Raw genomic sequence first — 20,135 nt, forward strand, 5'->3', positions numbered from 1 at the left:
GACAGAATAAAATCACAGACGTGTTCATGTTGCAGTTAAATCCAAAATACTCACTTTTGTTAATCTATGTAATTGAAATAAACAAGTTACTTTTTAAAATTAATTCATACTAAACAGACATTTAATTTTTTTTACTCAGTTGTCCAATTATTTGTTTCTATTTATCCTTTTTTCTTAATTAATTTATAATTGTTTATTTGTTTTGGATTACAGTTTGATGCTGTCTGTTCAGCTGATTCCAAAGCATTATTATTATTACATTATTATTAACTTCCCCAAACGAGAAACTCCTCGCAACACATCTCAGCACAACGCAACAAACCCAACACCATCATCGTTCACGCCAAGTAAAACGATTCCTCTCTTCTCCACCTCAACCTTTCTCTCTCTTCGCTCTCTTTATTCTCTCTCTCCTTTTTCTCTGTGGCTTTCCAATTCCAACACCACCTGCTTCCGGGTTGCAAAACTTGCCCCGGATCAGGACCCTTCTCATGCAACCACTGATTCAAGTGTTTTTTGCCTCCCCCAGACAACAACTATAGATAGCTAATAGACCTTTCGCTAGATAATCACGCAAACGTCAAAAGAAACGTTTTTTCTTGGTGGGTATTGATTCTTTTTGAGGTGGGGAGAAAAGAACCATGGTGGGTATATTTTCGAGATTCTCTGTTGGAAGGAATGTCCACCGACGTACTCAAAGTGCTTTGGTAAGAGTTCTTTTTTTTCCTTCTCATGAACCCTTTTTTTACAATTCAAATTCAATGATTTTTATTGATTTTTTGTTGGGAGTGGACTTTGATTGACCAGTAAATGCTGGTTAGGCCTAGTTGTTTTTTTTTTTGTGACATTTGATTACTCAAATTAAATTTAATGATTATAAACCATGTTTTTGTTATTGCAATAATCAATATAACTGTTCATGTGATTTGCTGTTGGATTGGAGAAAATTAGGAAGGCCTATGCGATTTGGTATATAATTTTGTTTAATTGGTGGCATGATCTTAATATTGTTTCTTGTGCGTTGACTTCACATGTTGCAGGATGAGAGGGAAGTGATGCCCCCAAACTCAGAGGCTGTTGCTGCAGTGGCGAGTGCTGCAACTGCCACTTCTCATGGAATTGAAGTGGCTGTGGAGTTTAAGCCTGTTGAACATCCAATTGAACCTCTTGACAGTGATAGGCCAATTCAGTGCCCGTTGCCAGAGCCATCTATTCTTAATGTAAGAATAATATCTGGTTGTCTTATGGTATATTGCAAAATTGATCATTTGAACTGTGGAATGATGCACGTCTGTTTTGCTACATTAACGTAATTAATTTCTCTCACTGTGCTTCATTGTAAAATCTATGTTTCAGAATAATATAGGCGTGCTCCCATTTACATGCAACAGTTTAAATTAATTCTATCAAAGTCAATCCTGCCAACTTTAGGACGAATATAAGCTGTTTGGATGTATGGTATCAAACTGCACATTGTTATCATAGTCATTGTTATTGTTGTTGTTATTATTTGAGTTTGATTTTGATATAGTGTCAATGTTAGGTTTTTACTCTTTTAACCAATATGTAGCACCTAAATATGACAATTGATGATTGAATACCAATATTCAGTGTACAAATAATTTTTTATATCATTATTATTATTTAGCTCAATGAAAGTATGACTTGTTTTGTCAAGCATGGAATCTGGTTGTGTTGGATACTAGGCATTCTTTTTATTTAATTTATTATGAGGAAGAAACTATTTTTAGCATCTTTTAGAGAACACATTTTTTTAAAATTATTTGTTTAGGATTAGGCTAAAACAAAAATATTTCAAACTCAAACAAATTTGTTTGTTACCATCTGCATATCATTATGTTAAACTTGTTTTGCATTATTAGCTTGAAGAATGAGAAGCAAATATGCTGTCCTTTTTAATTAGCAAACAGGTTACTTGTTTAAACATATAATAAGTATCTTGATATTCAAATAGGTTGAAAAAAATACCATTTCAACTATTCTTGTAAGACTATTTATAAAAATTTATTTTATGTGAGGTGAATTTGATTGAGAAAGAGAGAATTAAAAAGGTATGGAAATAAGATATACTCTACAGCTAAAAATTACAGCAAAAGAGAAAAGAACATTAGCTAAGAGCATTTGTGTGAAACAGCAACCCGTCTCTCTGAATATGTATGAAAGACATCCCCTTAAAGAGACCTTTTGGTATTACTCCACAAAGACACTAGTTGAACTGCTCTCTGAAAGTAAATCCATGGGTTGATCTGACCAGTGAAAATTCTTGCATTTCTTTACAATCAAATAAACCAACCTACTGCCAACTGGGAACACCTCCAAATCCTTTTGGCATCTCTATTGATGCAACAAGCCTCTAAAATTATTACACAACAAAGATTAAAGATGCTTAGGATAGACCCATCCTTCACCTGCCACACCAAGCAAATGGGAAGCTGATAGAAACGGGATCAGAATAGCTACTAGTCTATGCTAGAGATCCTGGCCTTTCCCTAGCTACTACTCTATTGTGGTTACCTTTCAGAAGTCTTTCTGAACTCAATCCACACTTGATACAAAAATCATAAGATAAAGATGTTTGTCTAATTTTGAGCATGCCAGCAACTATCTACAAAGCTCTAACACAATTGCTAAATATGGGATTTGGGCTTTAGAAGAATTCTTTGGGTTATTTCCTACAACAGCTCTCTTTATATTTTCTATATTAGTTTTTCTGTGCATCCATGTGAATATGATTGCAACCTATTATTGTCACTACAGCCAGTTATGTGTTTTAGTGTGGAATACACGTGAGGGGATAGCTGGGGTTCCACTTAACTTGGTAAGGTGGTTTTGGTAATCAACTCATCTTTCCTCTGGGTTTCCTGTTCATTGTATACCTTCAATAAATTTACAGTTGTGGTAGAGCAGCTTTATTTTTGCCTTGGTTTGAAAATAATGTGGTGTAGCCAGTCACTATTTTTTGAACCTTTAACCGTTTCTAACTTCAAATCTGAAGATCCAGGGATGGTTGGAAGTTGGCCATTACAAAAATTATCATCAGTAGACATCTCCACCTGTAATTTTACCTTCTGCTATTTGTTGGTAATTACGGTTAACCTTTTGAAAACCAAAATTGTATTTTGAAAAAGAAAAAGAGTGTAGTTAAGGACCCGAGGAGGTTGTACATGCATGAATGCCTTTCTTTCCTGTTTGTCAAATCTGAAGAAAAAAAAAGGAGGGTTTCTTTCATTTATTGGAAATAATAGGATTCTAAAAATTTGTTCCTCAATGTTAGGATGGAAGAATATGGAAAGAACGAGTTTCTGCAACTGTGCGGAGAAGAGGGGACCTGCCAGTGATGAAGGAAGGGGGAGCACTTGAATCTGAAGATGCTGGAATCAAGCCCCGGACATCCCGGTCGAATAGAATGATCCTACCATCTGTCAGTGCTCCGGAGCATAATCTTTTAAAACTTCTTGAAGAGTGTAATGCTTCAGGCATCTAAACCGGTATTGACTTTAATGTTGTATTTTGTTGAACGTGACACCCCTTCATCTCTTTTTGCTGTTCTTTGCTATTTCTATATATTATCCGGCTCAAATATGTATATTCAAATGTATACTCATAAAAAGTCAAGTGTGGCACATTTTCGCAATCTGCTTTATATGAAGACTCTGGTAATATGCTTCAAATTTCTTCTTTGGATCCACTGTTATTAAGCTTATTTATGCTTTCCTTTGCAGCATGTACCCTTGATGAATACCTGAATTTACTTAGGCTATGCATGATAGAAGTTAAAATCAGAGGAATGGAGAATTAAGATTGAAAGTTTTCTATGTGTCAAACCATTGTTCGCATTAAACTACATGTGTATTCTTCTTTCTTCTTAAACCGCCAAGCACAACATTGTGTCACAATTTAACAAAAGGTGAAATGAAGAAACTCTTTGTTAACCTATATTCATTCTATCTATATTTAGCTCATTCCTCTCATCACTCTAAAACTCTGCTTTAAAAAATCCTTGAAACGATTGAAATAATAAGCTGATTTGTAATAAGATTCAAAACCATGATCAGAATGATATTTTGGTTAAACCTGTTCCCTTTTATATGGAAGGAGCTTCATATCAAATGCTGTTCTTTCTATTGCTCCAGCTCAAAATGCAAGCAATGACTAGAATTCTCTGCTAGTTCATTTTAGGAAACAGGCTTCTCTCTGAATCCTGTGCCTCATGCTTGTCTTGCCTTGCACGGCTAATATTCCAAAATCAGCTTTGCTAGATACATTAATGCAGTAAATAGGTTAGGGGAGTGTATCTATAGGTATACTCGTCAGTTATAATCAACAGGCATCATTTTTCACTGGCTAAGGAATGTATGAAAGAGTTAACAATTTAGGGAATCTGTATATTCTCATAAACAAGTTATTTTTTGACTTGTTTAAAATATATCCTTTTGTCTATGAATGATGAAGTAGAAGATAAAGTCAATATTTGCATATAGAGTTTTATTCAAAACCACGAGATGTTTGGTAAAAGAGGTTGAGTTGTGTTTTGAACATGCTTTTGTGTGGTAAATCTTAGTTTGAGTAGGAGTGGAAAAAGGACTTTCATTATTGGCTCAAGCCACGGTTTACCATTACTTTGTTTGTCCCGTTATGATCCATTTTTGTATAAAAGAAAATATCGTTATGCTTTGATTCTTATTTTACAATTTCAGCAAATAATTAAATGTTACTGTGTAAAGAGAAAATAAAGGAATGAGGCCAAGAGAATCCAGTTCACATGAAAAGCAAAATATATATATAAAAAAAGTATTTTCTACGAAATCTAAACTATTAAATGTATTTTTAATTCTTATGTCAAAAGTTCAATGGAACTAACATTGACACACTATTATGGAAATTTCAGTGCTATATCCAAGTGACTAAGGATTCGAATAATATTTCAAAAAACATTTATATAAATTTTAAACATTAAATGAGTTTATAAGATTAGAGTGACAATTTTTATGTATGAAAACTTTTATTCTAATTTAGAAAAGTTAGATTTTTATCTCTCTTTGCGGGAATAATATTATGGGAAATTTGATAAAAACCTATTTTTGAAAAACACCACTTTCATACTACTATTTTTTTTTTTAAAAAAAACTAAGTATATATATTTTTATTTCAGATTTTCAAAAAAAAAAATTCTGTTGTAGCATCCTAAAATCTAAATGTTAAACGAAATGAAAAAGAGAAAGAATAATCTAATATTGTTAATTAAGTGCTTCTACATATAAGATTTATTCTTAATTAAATCAATAGATTGACAAAACATTAACCTCTTTTCTCCTGGATTATTTACAATTATTAGAAGCATTGGGACCATGAAACTTGTGAATCGTAGCTCTCATCCATAGAAAAATACATTTTTTCAAACAGATAATTAGAAAATGGCTGATAAATTATGAGTCAGCATAATCAACTTTAAAAAAAAGCCTTCGTTTTTGGTTAGTATGCATAACTTGATAAACTGTACAGTACATACCATAACGAGTTCGGTAGTTGTGCTTTTTTAAAACATTGGTTGCAACGACCATTCAATCCCATTAGTGAAGCATTGACCACAAACTTTTGTGTAAACAAGCAATTCCATTTCGATCAAACACTCATCCATCATCCATATGCAGCATTTCATTTCCACATCATACGTAAATTTTTTCTTTACCCTCTGAGCCTCTCATTCTCTTTCCACCAAATCAGTGGTTTTCCTCTAAATCAGACACGAGTTAAGAATTATAACACAAACGAAAACCTTAGTTGTAACATCTCATATATATATATATATATATATATATATACACACACACACACAGAGACATATGTGTGTGTAATAGACAGAAACAATAGATATCATAAACAGTATTGGAGGGTGATACTGAATGTGTTTTGTTGGCAAGATACTAACACAAGGAACAACATTTTTGGACTTGTTGAGACTTACAGAGAAATGGGCATGCATGAATGAATAAAAAAAGCTAAGAAAAGGAACTTAATGGATTCATATTACAGACAAATGACTAAGCAGAGAGCTACAGAGGGAATTCACGAGACTGAAATAGATTCTGATTTGTTGGGTTGAGAAGGTGCTTCTTGGGACCACGGTGGCTTCCATGGTTAAACCTTCTTTTCCTCGGCAAAATCTTGTGATTTTCTGAGATGAGAGTGTTCCTGGAGTGAACTGAGAGGAAGGAAGTGGCCAAGAGAAGGAGGAAAAGAATAAAGCATGTAAGTGAGACTCTGAATTGGTGCACCATTTTGCTTTTTGTGTTGTTGTTGTTGTGACTTTTGTTGTGTGGTGTTAATATAGAAGAGTTTTGTGGGTTGGATAGGTTTGCTTTGGTATGAAGTCACATGGTAAATGATTAGTTGCAGTCTGTGCAGTAATTGGATTGGTGGAACTGTTGCAGATTGGGTTGGTTTTTGATGATGGTGGGTTTAGTAATTGCCACTGATTATGGCACCAAAGTCAGAAAAAACCTATCATTAAAGACACTTTATGTTGTCACACTTCAAATGACTTGTTTGGTGTGGAAGTGTTGTTTGTTTGGTTGGATGACCTCAATCATATGATTCAGTTCCTCCCTAGAATCGTCTGCAAGCAAGGAATCATTGCATGTTGTCATCAGTTTATAGTTTCTAGAAAAATATGTTCTTTTTTAACTAAATTTTGTGTTTTTTTAAATTAAATGAGAAATTATTTACTTCCTACCCTTTATAAAAATAAAAATTATGTAAATGATCGTGTAAGTAACCTTTTTTTCCTATATTATGATCTAATGTAAAATCTCATTTATCATAGAAAACACTTCACGTGTATTATTTGTTAAGAAAATATTTTACATAAACTTTGACATATTTTTTTATTGGAATTATATTCTACAATTTAATTTAAAAATGAGATACATTTTTATAATAATACGAAATAAAAAGACGTGTGAATATAAAATATAATTATGTTCACATCCTTTATTTGTCACGAGGAATTCGAGATAGAATTATTATACTTTTTTTCTTTTTTTGATGTTTGAGGAAAGTTGAGAACAACTAAACAATAAAAATGATCATTTAGATTCGTATAAAACCAATTTTAACAGTATATATTGGGTACATAAATTAAATTATTTATTATGTGTATAATCGTAATAATTTGAACCTGTTTTTAATAAATTCATAAAACATTTTAAATTAATTAGTTTACCTAAACATAACAGGGTGATGTTTACAAGTTAAACTATGAAAATGCACACGTATGATTGAAAGGAAAAAGAAAAATCAAAATTTTAAAAATAAATTAGAGATCATATTTTTAGGAAAAAAAATCTACTGAGAAAAAAAATCATAATTGTATATTCACTGGATACCTGAAAAGTAAAGAAACTGTTAAATAAAATTGATTTTAAAATTTTTAATATTCATCTTCAGATTTGGTGACGAAGTTAGGTCTTATCACGTGATTGATGCATATTAGTTTTAGGTATATGCTATATTGCACATGGTTTTCTTTTCCAATTCTATGTGTGCGTTTGGATTTAAGTTCAAAATGTTAAGTTTGATTGAAATTAACTTTTTCAATTTTAATTTAGTAAAAGGTAAATTGAGTATAATTTGATTTTTTCGATATTTTTATTTTAAAAATACTTTTATTTAAATGATAATTGTTTGGATAATATTAATGAGACGTATGAATTCTACTTTAGTAACAACTTCCTATATAGTTGACCTATAGAACAAAAGTATGAACTCTAGTTCAGTAACTTCAAACTCTAAAGGGTAAAATAGAGATTTTAATATTTATGGAGAGCAAAAGAAAAATCATGGAGGTGGAAAACGAAATTTCTTTTGGTATAATGGAAATTAGATATTGGGGCTTTCTTCCTGTAACTCCAAATTTTTCTAAATCACTGAACTTACATTTTAATTATGTAAAACAAAAAGTTCTCTCCTTTTATTTATCTTATCCATCCACTTGTACTCATTCATTATTTTTTCTTAATCCTAACACCGTACCACCCACCCATAAAGTCTTCTTCCTCTCCATCACCCCTTATATAAGACATCCCTTGTGCATCTTACAATCCACATTCAACCTTCAAGCAATTCGTGCAACAAACACGGTACACATTCCTTTAGTACATTTCTAAATTTGTAAACGTTTAGTCGAAGTTTGTAGTTGAACATCGAAAGAGAATTGGAGAGTTAGGATTATGGATTTGAAGATTTAGGATTGAATACCAAATTTTGAAATTCAATTTAAAAGTGTGTACCAAATTTTGAAATCTAATTAAAGAAACCTTAAATTTTGGTTGATTATTAAATTTTAAAATCCAACTAACTCTGGATTTTGAAATCAAGTCAAGTACTATATTAGATTTCAAAAACCATTATATATATATATATATATATATATATATATATATATATATATATATATTAGCTTGATGAGTTGTTTTAAATTTTCATGCAGATGTTTTGTCTAGGATCCAGGGAAGATAAAGTTAGTCTCTCATGGAAATAAACTAAACAAATTTGGAACATGCCATATGATTGTTCAGAATTTTGTGATGAATTTTGGTTTGATGTTTCTATGCAATATTTATTATGATTATGTCGACAAGGAGTTGATATTAATGTTTCTTGAAAAATGATATAGAGAGACAAACACTTTTAATGCTTTTGTTGGTGAGATGATCATCACACTACACGACATGTTACGTCTATTTGTAATGGGACAATTATGTTCGAATGAAGTCCTAAAATTTGAAGCGACTTTGGAAACCCTCATGGACCCATTGGGTGTGGATTGCGTGAGGGCTACATTTGAGTTGAGGTAATGTCGCGGTCCCCAAGTAAGACTAAATTGGTTTAGAGACCTCCTATATATCGACTATTATCAGAACCTAATGGGAGTATGTCGCACGAGCCTGCTTGTTGAATTTTGTTGGATACACAATTTTTACGAATAAGAGCATCACATTCATTCATGTATCGTACTTGATGCTCTTCAAAGACCTTTGTTGCACTTGCCTATTTGTGCGAGCAACTTGAAGATACTAGCATTGTAGAGACAAAACAATTAGTTTGATATATGACTCTTTTACAGGTACACATATATCTTACACTTTGATTTCCTTTATTATTATTTAATTATTGAAGAATATTTTTACTTTTTTGTGGAGTTGGATATACGAGGACTTTCTTAGGATGGGAAGGAAGCAGTTTTTGGCTAGTTATGATGATGGTATGCCTCAGGCCACACATTTTCTGACAAAGAGACAACTTTCCAGTCTACATGAGACCAAGGCACATTTGGATGCCTTGACATATGATGGGGTGATCTGGGCCTTGTGAATCACATCAAATTAGTCATCCACATCTAGCAATCGATATATTCTTTGGCTGAATTAAAGTGGTTGAGATTGTACACCGTCATTTGTTTGAATGTGTGTTAAAACAATTTGGGTATAAGCATCTTATCTTGGAGTTGCTAAATGTTATTCTAGAGACTGACTTAACAACAATTGATAATTTTGGTTATGCTTCACTGAGCACGTGTAGGTTGTTAGAGCGGTGCAGCGGAATGGTTAGCGCGTTCAACAAACCTAGAGGGGTGAATTAGTTTCTTATTGTAAATAATATCTTTAATAATTTTCTCGTAAAAATATAAATTCCTTAAAAACAATTTAAATGAATTAAAAAGTAAGGAAGAGAGAAAATTGCACAGGTGATTTTTATACTAGTTCGGATCACATAGAGCCTACATCCAATTGTTAATCTCAACCGAGAATTAATGCTTCACTATCACAAACCAACAAATTTTTACAATCACAAAGAAAATAAAATAGTTTAAGGTTAAAACATTTCTCTTATTACCCCAAGAGATGAAACTCACTTCCCCTTTACCCACAAGGGATGAACACCTCTTCCGAATGCTTCACGAAGGATGACCACCTCCTTTGAATCTTCACAAAGGATGAACACATCCTTTGAATCTTCACAAAGGATGACAAACTTTCGACTCAGCAACAACAACAACACTCAATCAATCTCCCAGTGAAAGTTCTCGCTTTATGCCAACACCAAGTTCTTAAAGCCACAACACAAGGGTTACACAAACCCTAAAACACTTATCACAACACACAGTAGATAAGAAATTCAAAATAAACTTATTTCGTATATTAGAATTAGAGTCTAAATCTAATTTACAAAGATCTCACTCAAGGATACCTCCAAAAATTCGTTGTCAGCTATTTAACGTGTAATAATCAATTGTCCACTTATGGTAATCGATTATGCATTAATGAATGCACAATGGTCAAAAGCTTGCTTAAAAGTCTCATAATTTCTCGTGATAATCGATTATCGTTAATTTGTAATCAATTATCTTGAGTATAAAATGAGGTTTTCTTGATTCAAAACGCACTTAAACGCAATCTAAGACAAACAATACATAGAATCAAAGATAAACCACACCCTATACATCAAACTACTACATTACAAAAGCTTTAACACAAAACAAGTCTTCATGAAGATCTTATTGTGACAAGAGAACTTGAGACTTGACTTTGAGGCATCATCAAAACTTCATCTATTCAGTTTTGTGCTAATATTAGTGAATGTCCCAATGACGTCCTCTCCATCTACATGTGTTGAGGGATATCTCTAGTGGTTCAGAAAGGTATCCCAACCTTATATTTCTTTTGCTTCTGAGGACGACCGATCGAGTCTCATACCTCGACTTCATCAACATCTTCCAAATGGCATTCCAATTCGCAAGTGATTGGAGTCATAATTTGGTATGTTGGTATGTAACAGTACAATGTTTATGTGTTTATGATATTAAACAATGTTAATTAACTTGTTCTTATCGTCATTGTAGGCCTTTATCAAACGTGTTATGACAATCTTACAAATGATGGTTGATTGTCGTGGTGTGAGTGAGGACATTGTAGTCTGGGATCGGACTAATGAGACATTATAGATAGCTCGTGCGTCGTTTGAAGAACATACACCCAACAGTAGAGGATGTCGCAATGTACACGACAAACATTTATCATCATTTGGCTAACAATGTTTTTATTATGTATATTACTATTTTGAACTTCAGAATAATGTTTGTAATTAAACAATTTCGTATTTAATATTTTCATTTGTATAATCTGTTTACATAACACAAATATCAGTCCTGGTGCAAGTCTACATAATTAGTATTGACGTTCATCAACTCTACAAATGCTTGAATCCTACTGATATAAGAATATGACCATGCCCAAGCCTTAGGTAACGATAGATAAACGATATGATATCTATCACTGGTAAAGGATAACCTTTTTGTAAATGAATTTGTAAATATAAAATTAGTAAATATAACCTATTTCATAACGGTAGAAAATAATAATCATTTTATCTAAAAAAAACGAGATTCATACAAAATATAATAAAAATAAATATAAAATTTTAATCGAAGCTAATAGAAAATTATAACCAACAAAAACAAATACATGCATGTACCTAAACGAAGATGAACGAGATGAGATGAAAGAAAGAGAAGTAAGACAAAAGAGAAGAAGTTAAGAAAGAAGATACGTTGATTCCAAAATGACTTGGAGTGCAAGTTCGTTAATAAATATAAGATTTCATCACAGTAAATATGTTTGATAAGGAGTAATTACTGCTTACTTATTTTATTTTATATTTTATTTATATATTTTAAAGGATAAAATTATAATCATAATAAAATTTGAAGGTGTAAGAAGAAAATTTTGAAGTACAAGAAGAAAGTACCTTAGATCTTACCAAGGTGCACAAAGCCCAAGTTAGATAGTTTCCTAAGAAGAAAGATATATTTCTTCGTGCACCTCTATATAAAAGACATAAAAGCACCTACAATTTTAAAGTTTTTTAATTATTATTTTATTACTTTTTTGTATTTACAAAAGAAGTGACATTTAAACTCTGTTTTCATTTTTTAATATAAAATATAACTTTTAAATTATATACTTAAAAAAAATCAAAATTATACAATCTAAAAGTTTTTCTCACTCTAAAAAAATTCATATTACATCATTTTGAAATTATTATTTTCATTAATGGTGAAGATGAAAAGTTGAACTAGATTTATATCCACTTATCCAATATAATCAAAATTTAATATTTTAAAATTTATACGTGACCATTTAATTTATTGAATTAATCAATTTTTGATTATTGGTCAAATTTTTCAGATTATAAATTTATATTAAATTAAATTCTTTTAATAACTTTTTTTTTTTATTTTGAATAAATATTTAATCATTCTAAGATCAGTTAATCTCTTTCATATTTTTTTTCTTAATTAGGTTCCTAAAGGTGAAAAATCAGTGTAATTAGGTCGCTACCGTTAAATTGGTTAACATGGTTAAAATTAAGCTGAGTTATGTTTTTGAAAATTGAATTTGGGAATGATGAAATTAGGGTTTCTGAAAACCAAATTGGGAATGAGATTTTTGAAAACCAAATTCGCGTTCAAGTAGCCCTTCGTAGTGGTGAAGGTTGTGCGAGGGTTGCTTGTGCCACGAAGGAGTTTGCATAACGATGGTGTTTGCTGACGGCAGTGCTGTAATTTTGGTTGTTGCGATTTGGGGCTTTTTATGTTTTTGGATTTTCTCTTTGCAGGTTCGCGAAAAATACGAAGGGATTTGGGTTTCCATGGAGTTCGCGATTTGGATGTACGAATTAGAGATCCCGATCAGGGTTCATGGTTTCGCTTTTTGGTATGCTTTGCTTGTTGGTGTGCATGGTGATGAAGTGCGAGTTACTTGCGATGAAGTTGCTTATGCTCACAGTTGCATTAGGATGGCTTGAGTTTTGGACTCTAGGGTTTGTCATGGTTGTCGCGAGTGGTTCAATCTTGTGCAATGATAAATAGACTTGCGATTAGGGTGTTGCGATTGGGTTTTCTAGTATTTGAGTTTTTGTTTTCTAGATTGGGATTCGCGATGATGATGATTGCGATTAAAGGTTGCTGTTGTTTTTGTGTTTTCTAGGTGTTGAATTTGGTGTTTTTCCGTGGCTGCCATGGATGACTAGAGTTTTCAATTTGGGAAAAGGTTGAAGATGATGACGTGACAGGATATGGTGATAACTCAGCTTAATATAACCTTGCATCTGCCACGTCAATTAATAATTTCACGTAATTGAAAAAAGAAAAAGAAAGAAAAAGATCTATTTGGAAAAACCAATATAAAAAGGGACAATAAGAATGATTAAATCTAACTTTGAATAAATTATATAAATATAGTAAACTTTAAAAACAAAATCACATATATAATTTTAATAATAATTATTATAGTGAATTATAATTTTATGTAACTTTTTATTAAATTTTAACAAAATATTATCATATTAAAAAATTAAAAATTAAAATATATTTATAAATTTATAAATATTAAAATATAAATTTAGATTGAATATTCATACATTTTTAATTTACTATTCGAAATCGACTATCAATTATTTATTTTATTCAATTTTATTTATTCATACGTTCAAATTTAATATATATGATTTTTTTTCTATCCCTGATTTTTAAGAATAAAAAGGTAAAATAAAGATTTTTATATAAAGAAAATTACAAAATGCACAAATAAATTGACTTCCTAAAGCAACAATGTTGATCTAACCCATGCCCGATACATTTCTTTGAGAAGAAGTAAAAGAGGAAAGAGAAAAGTAACTGTTAAATTTAAAAATAAAGAAGAAGGGTATAAATAGAGAAGAAATAAGAGGGCACAGTATAAAGTTTCTTTATTTCGGATTTTGGGTTTCTCTCTTGCGTCAATCGTAATGGCTGCTCTGCAATACTTGGAATCGCTGCGCAACGCGCACCCTGAGCTCGCCGAATGGTACAATTCGCTCGCGGATCTGTATCAGAAGAAGCTCTGGCATCAACTCACCCTCAAGCTCGAGCAGTTTGTCGCACTCGCTGTTTTTCAGGTTCCACTCTTCTTCTTGACTTCATTTTTTATTTCGCTCTTTGCACTCGTAATTGATGGAAAGCTGTACTGTACCTCGGTTTGTTTTGTTTCAGAAATTGTTAGGTTTAGGTTTAATTTGTTTTTGTGTGTGTAGTTGTTGGTTTGAGCTTGATTTGGGAGTTAGGGGTGATGTTGTCTGGAGAGAGTGATTGTGTTGCTGTTAGGGTTTTGTTTTGGGGGGCTTGAATTGTTGTGTTTGGAACGGTGGGAAAGATGGGAACTTTTTTCACAGGGATTGCGTTTGGATTTCGTTAGGTATGGAAGATGTTGGGCGGGGCACCTGGACGGGGTTGTTATAGGATTGACATCTTTGAGCTGTGGGATTTGTAAAATTAGGGTTCTGCTGGAAATTGAATTTTTGGGGACCTGATTTGGAGTCCAGTTTTATGGTTTTAGTTATTTAGATTTTGAGGAGAGTGGTGAGTGATGATTTTTAGCGACCTGGTATATAGTGGTATAACGTGTGGATCATGAGATTGGTAAGTCAAGGACCATGAAGATCAGAGGGCAGTGTCGTTAGGATGGAATGGAACTTTAGCCACATTGGACTGAATGTGGATGTTTCACTTCAAACAAGATCAAGCATGCTCTGTTAAATTTGGGAATGGCTTAAGTAATTAAACTGAATGCAATTTTATTCTGTCGATGCCAATCAAGAGGTTGAAATGGTAATTCCCCCCTTGCATGCTCGGTGGCATTATTTTGAGTCGGGATCTTTGCATCAAATATTTAGGTCATTAACCTGTCAAACTTTTATATCACATCATTGGCTGGAAGCAGCCAGAAGGTAAGACCAAGTTTATTCATGGTACTCAACCATTAACGATTATGGTTGATTCATTCGTTATGTTAGTTTGTGCGTATTGCTATTTCTTTCTGCTTCTCATATAGACAAATACTCATTTCAGGTATGCGTGTGTAGTCTTATTATAATTTATATTTCTTTTGTTTCATAAATGGTTATTACTTAAATTTTCAGGCTGGTGATGCGTTGATTCAATTATATCACAATTTCATCACAGACTTCGAGACTAAAATCAACCTTCTGAAGCTTGCACATTTTGCTGTTATAGTTTCTCGGCAGTATTCTGAAAAGGAAGCTGCTGTTGGTTATCTTGGAGGGGTCATTGAGAAGTTGCAGGCCACTAGAGAGCAGCGCATAGAAGAACCTATCCTTTACATTAAGATGCAAATAGCAATATTCAAGCTTGAGCAAGGTGACCAGAAGGAATGCAAGAAACTCCTGGAAGATGGGAAGACTACACTTGACAGCATGACAGATATTGATCCATCTGTATATGCTAACTATTACTGGGTATCATCTCAATACCACAAGACCCGCCAAGAATTTGCTGAGTTCTACAAAAGTGCCCTTCTCTATTTGGCATACACATCAGTGGAGTCTCTATCAGAATCATTTAAGCTGGTGTGTCCTCACAATTGTTGCAAATTTCCCTTTCTGTTGTCTCAAATTATGGCTATTTACTAATACTGGTTACTTTTGAGTCAATTTATGATTTGTATTGCAAAAGGAGACAGAAAGCCAAAAAATCCGCCACATAGAGTGGTTGGCATAACGGCTTATGGCAGAACCCCTGTCTGACAATGTTTTTATACATATGCACACACATACAAATTAAAAAAAAACTGTAGAAGTGTCAAAAGCAACATAAAACTAAAATTCATAACATTCATCTAAGTCTCAATCTCATGATTGTAACAATAGGGCAATACCAAAGACACAGTGACTCATTGGATGGCAGAAGCCCTGTCTGACAATGTGTTTGTTTATACATATGCACACACATACAAATTAAAAAAAAAAACTGTAGAAGTGTCAAAAGCAACATAAAACTAAAATTCATAACATTCATCTAAGTCTCGATCTCATGATTGTAACAATAGGGCAATACTAAAGACACAGTGACTCATTGGAAAACAAATCCTCATCCTGATCCCCTCTTCTAACCTTATATAATCATTCTTCTCATCATCCAAAGAGGCATCGCCTTCAGCTTTTTCTCTTAACATTTCCAAATTAATATTTGGCAATCCTTCTTCCATTTCTTCCTTGTCGCTACTAATTTCTCGATTCTTTTATTATTACCCCTTTCCAGTTTCAGAAGCTCCTCCTTTTCCTTTTATAGAAACTCTGAGATAATGTTCCATCTTGACCCTCTTCATTTGCAAACTGCTTCCTTTTGTTATCCATCAAGCTCCTTATCTGCAAACAGTGGATGGCAATGGATGCCAGACCTTTTTGAATTAGGCAACGCTGTTTGTGACAGTGCAGCCATGGCAATTCTTTCTGAATTATGCAAATTGTCTTTTCACTTGAACAAAATATGTAGGGGAGGGGAAGAAGGTAGATTACAATGATAAGGGACTTGATAATGGTGATACTTTCCAAAAGCATGACTAAGGCTGTTTATTAATTTACAGTGGCTGATAATGACAATTAGTGTGGTTTTCTGCACATCCAAGTGTTGGTATTTAGGAGTGATATTTATTCTCTTGAATCACATTTTGCTACTATAGAGTTATATATATATATATATATATATATATATATATATATATATATATATATATATAGAAGAAAACCGAAAAAAAAGATCTTCAACAACTACAAAAAATAGATTTCTTGATTTGGCACTAATTGAATTATTAAAATATAAAATCTACTTTATGAATTATCAGAAACCCTTTTCTCATATTCCGATTTTAATGGATCTTTAGTTTCTAATCCAAAACTAATAATCTGAAATGTTAAGAACCTTCATTTTATATATATATGTATATATATTTATATATATATATATATATATATATATGGAGCATAAATCACGTGGCAGCTGAAGTCCAATTTTATGTTGAGTCTCTTCTCTTGTATTGGCCTGCACTTTAGGACCGCATTATTTACGTTAGGAAATTGAGAGTATGGTGTAGCTAAATTATACTTTGTATGGACTTGGTGAAGTTCTCCTGTTGTAATTAAAGGTAGTTGATGTGTTTAACCACTTCATTTATGTAATACTTTATCTATTATCTATTAAATTTTTTAGCTTATTTTACTTTTAGTTGGTGGCATCGTCACAACATTGCAAATTTTATTGTGTCATCCTTAGAAAGATTAATGTGGAGGAGTTTGAAGATAGGTTGATGCATTTTTTTAGTAAAATGGAAACTTCATCAGAGGTTTATAAATACATTTAGGTGCATAATGTTCTATAAGGAATAAGAAGAGGTAACACAGAGTTCGTAGTTGTCTATCTCATTTGTGGTTTGTTTCTATTTATCTGAAGATTTTATATGAATTGATGTGCTATTTTTTATTTGTTAGGATTTAGCATTTGATTTGTCCCTCTCTGCCCTTCTTGGGGACAACATCTACAACTTTGGAGAGCTACTTGCCCATCCTATAGTGAGTAATTACATCAAAATATTTGGAGCACCTATTTTCTGAAATTTCTCTGTTTTTATCATTTTACTATGTTGGTTCACACACCCTATACTCTGTTTTGTCTATCATTTTACTACGTTGGTTCACACAGCCTATACTATGTTAAACAGATCAAGAGCCTTCTGGGGACAAAAGTGGAATGGCTTTACTATATTCTGCAGGCATTCAATTCTGGTGATTTAGTGCGATATCAAGAATTGTGTCGGGTGCATAATGCTGCTTTAAGTGCCCAACCAGCACTGGTTCAAAATGAACAGAAGTTGTTGGAGAAGATCAACATTCTCTGTCTGATGGAGATTATATTCAGGTGTATACTTTAATTAGATTGTCACTGTTGTCACCTGTTGAGGTGTATTTTATATCCTTTTTTATTTTCATCCCAACTCAACTGATTGCTGTTGCTTGCAGTCGGCCTTCAGAAGATCGAACTATTCCATTGAGTGTAATTGCTGAGCGTACAAAACTTTCTATAGAGAATGTGGAACATCTCCTAATGAAGAGCTTATCTGTAAGTTGTATTTGAAGTTCTACGGAAAACAGTATAGAAATTTTGTTTGATTTTCTTTGCAACCATTTAAAGTAGTACACTTTCAGCCCAAACATCTCTGTAAATGTGAAATAGCTTATGATGTTTTCTTGTTTCTTCTCATTTTTCTTAGTCTAAATTATTTTTACAAAGGCTTGACCTATAATGACAGTTAATCATAGTGTGGTCATAGTGTTTTTTAAGCATATATTTTGTTTGGGAATGGAGATATAAACTATAGTCTAACCGATATTCTTGAGTCTTGAGCTGTGACATGTCCTTACTCAGTTGATGAATTATGTTGTGTTGGTTGTTACTCATAAAATGTATAGTTGATTATTTTGAGTTTTAGTTATTAACCGTGAAACATAAGCAACACCTAATGTTATACTTTTGCTATGCGGAAACTGACCTCCCATCTTGTGGTGGCAGATTTGTCGAAGTGAGTGGTATGGCCTGCATGTTCAAACATGTTAAGAACTTTTTATGCTTGATTTCATTTAAGGCATACATAACTTCTTGCTATATTATTGGTAGTATGTTGCAACACGAGTATTCTGTTTTGAATTTGATTTTCTATTAGATAATTCTCTTTAGTTTTCATTGGCAATTAACTCTATTTTTATCACCTGAAAACTGCTAAAAAGTGGGTTATAATGGGACGAGTGAATTGGTTGATTTGGACAGTTTAGTTGACATAAAGCGAAGAGGTGTATTAGGTTAAATTTTTTTTGGAGCATTTGCGTCTTTTACTAGGTTTTATAGATCTTGGGAATTTCGCACGGAATGCATTATTTTTGGCTGTTTTGAATTGTTGTTATGTTAATTTTTTAGTGTTGGTTTCATCTTGTCCTTTCATTACCTCCTGAGGCTGCTTTAGACGTGGGATATTTTTTCTCATTCAAATAAATGTTGTTTTTACATGTATTTCTACACCTTTTCAGTGATTAAGCAGAGAATCTTGTTGAATATTGTGGCAGTGGTTTAGAAGTACTTACTTTACTTCTTAACTGAATCACAACGAGTACATAAGACAACTTCATTCTGAATGTATTTATAGTATTGTGTACTTGTTTCAAAGAATTTTAGTCATCCTTGAATTGTTCTTAGCAAAGCAATCCGAAGTTTCTTTAATTGAATTTCTGCATTTGAGAACTTTATTATTATCATATAGATGTTTCAGCAAATAACGTTTTAAAATTTAAAGCTTGGAAGTGAATTTCTTTATTTTCAGGTTCATCTAATTGAGGGTATAATTGATCAAGTTGAGGGCACAGTGCATGTTTCCTGGGTGCAACCAAGAGTTCTGGGTATTCAACAGATCAAATCCTTACGGGATCGACTTGACAGTTGGACGGGGAAAGTACACACTGCATTGTTATCCATCGAGGCAGAAACACCTGATCTAATCGGATCGTGAATTTTCTTTTATTTGTTTTCTGCCCTTTGTAACAATTTCTTAGGTTAAAGAGAACACATCCTAAGGCGACAAAAGATGAGGAGACTTCCAAGTGACATGGGGCCAACTTTGTATGCTTTATTTGGGTTACCAGCTGCTTTCTGAGTGATTGCTGGAAGAGCATCCCCTTGTACTTGGCTGAGAAATTGTTGGTTCTATGCTTGCAAACTTACAGACATGGTAACTCATTTCCACCCTCGCTGTTTTTACGCATTAGAGTAAATGACAGACTATGTATCTGGAATTTTCTTTGATACGGCCATTTTTATTGACTTTTAGAAGTATTTTTCATTGAACAGTCCAAAGCATTCATCTTCGTTCTTTTGCCCAATTTTTCCTCACTTTGATTGGGTGGTACTTGCTATGAGCTGAATCTTCCGTCTGTTATTCCAACTTCTGTTATTTTTGTGCGAGGCTGTTTTCTTGTAACAGCAATAAATTGATCAAATGACTCGAATGGTGATAGAGATGATAAATGTTAACACTTTGTTGAACATACCTTTTCCTTTTAGGTTAAAATTTATTAGGAATTAAAGTTTGTGTTTTACTAGCATTTTTCATCGAAATGTTTGGTTGAAATGCTTTGCGGTATGAATAAGTGGTCGTTTGCATTAAAAAAAATATTCGTGA

At 32.6% G+C, this 20,135-nt stretch overlaps 2 protein-coding genes across 2 annotated transcripts; both read left to right on the top strand.

Moving 5' to 3' along the window:
* Positions 1–250: 250 nt before the first annotated feature.
* Positions 251–3,692, top strand: LOC108334649 (uncharacterized). The gene is made up of 3 exons (XM_017570545.2): positions 251–707; positions 1,041–1,220; positions 3,296–3,692. The coding sequence occupies exons 1-3, from the start codon at positions 642–644 to the stop codon at positions 3,503–3,505; spliced, it is 456 nt and encodes a 151-aa protein (XP_017426034.1). The 5' UTR covers positions 251–641; the 3' UTR covers positions 3,506–3,692.
* Positions 3,693–13,793: 10,101 nt separating this feature from the next.
* LOC108335902 (26S proteasome non-ATPase regulatory subunit 13 homolog B) lies at positions 13,794–19,810 on the top strand. The gene is made up of 6 exons (XM_017572106.2): positions 13,794–14,016; positions 15,037–15,483; positions 17,401–17,481; positions 17,631–17,827; positions 17,929–18,028; positions 19,281–19,810. The coding sequence occupies exons 1-6, from the start codon at positions 13,867–13,869 to the stop codon at positions 19,464–19,466; spliced, it is 1,161 nt and encodes a 386-aa protein (XP_017427595.1). The 5' UTR covers positions 13,794–13,866; the 3' UTR covers positions 19,467–19,810.
* The last annotated feature ends 325 nt before the right edge of the window (positions 19,811–20,135 follow it).

Source organism: Vigna angularis, chromosome 10 (genome assembly GCF_016808095.1).
Source record: "Vigna angularis cultivar LongXiaoDou No.4 chromosome 10, ASM1680809v1, whole genome shotgun sequence".
Taxonomy (NCBI): domain Eukaryota; kingdom Viridiplantae; phylum Streptophyta; class Magnoliopsida; order Fabales; family Fabaceae; genus Vigna; species Vigna angularis.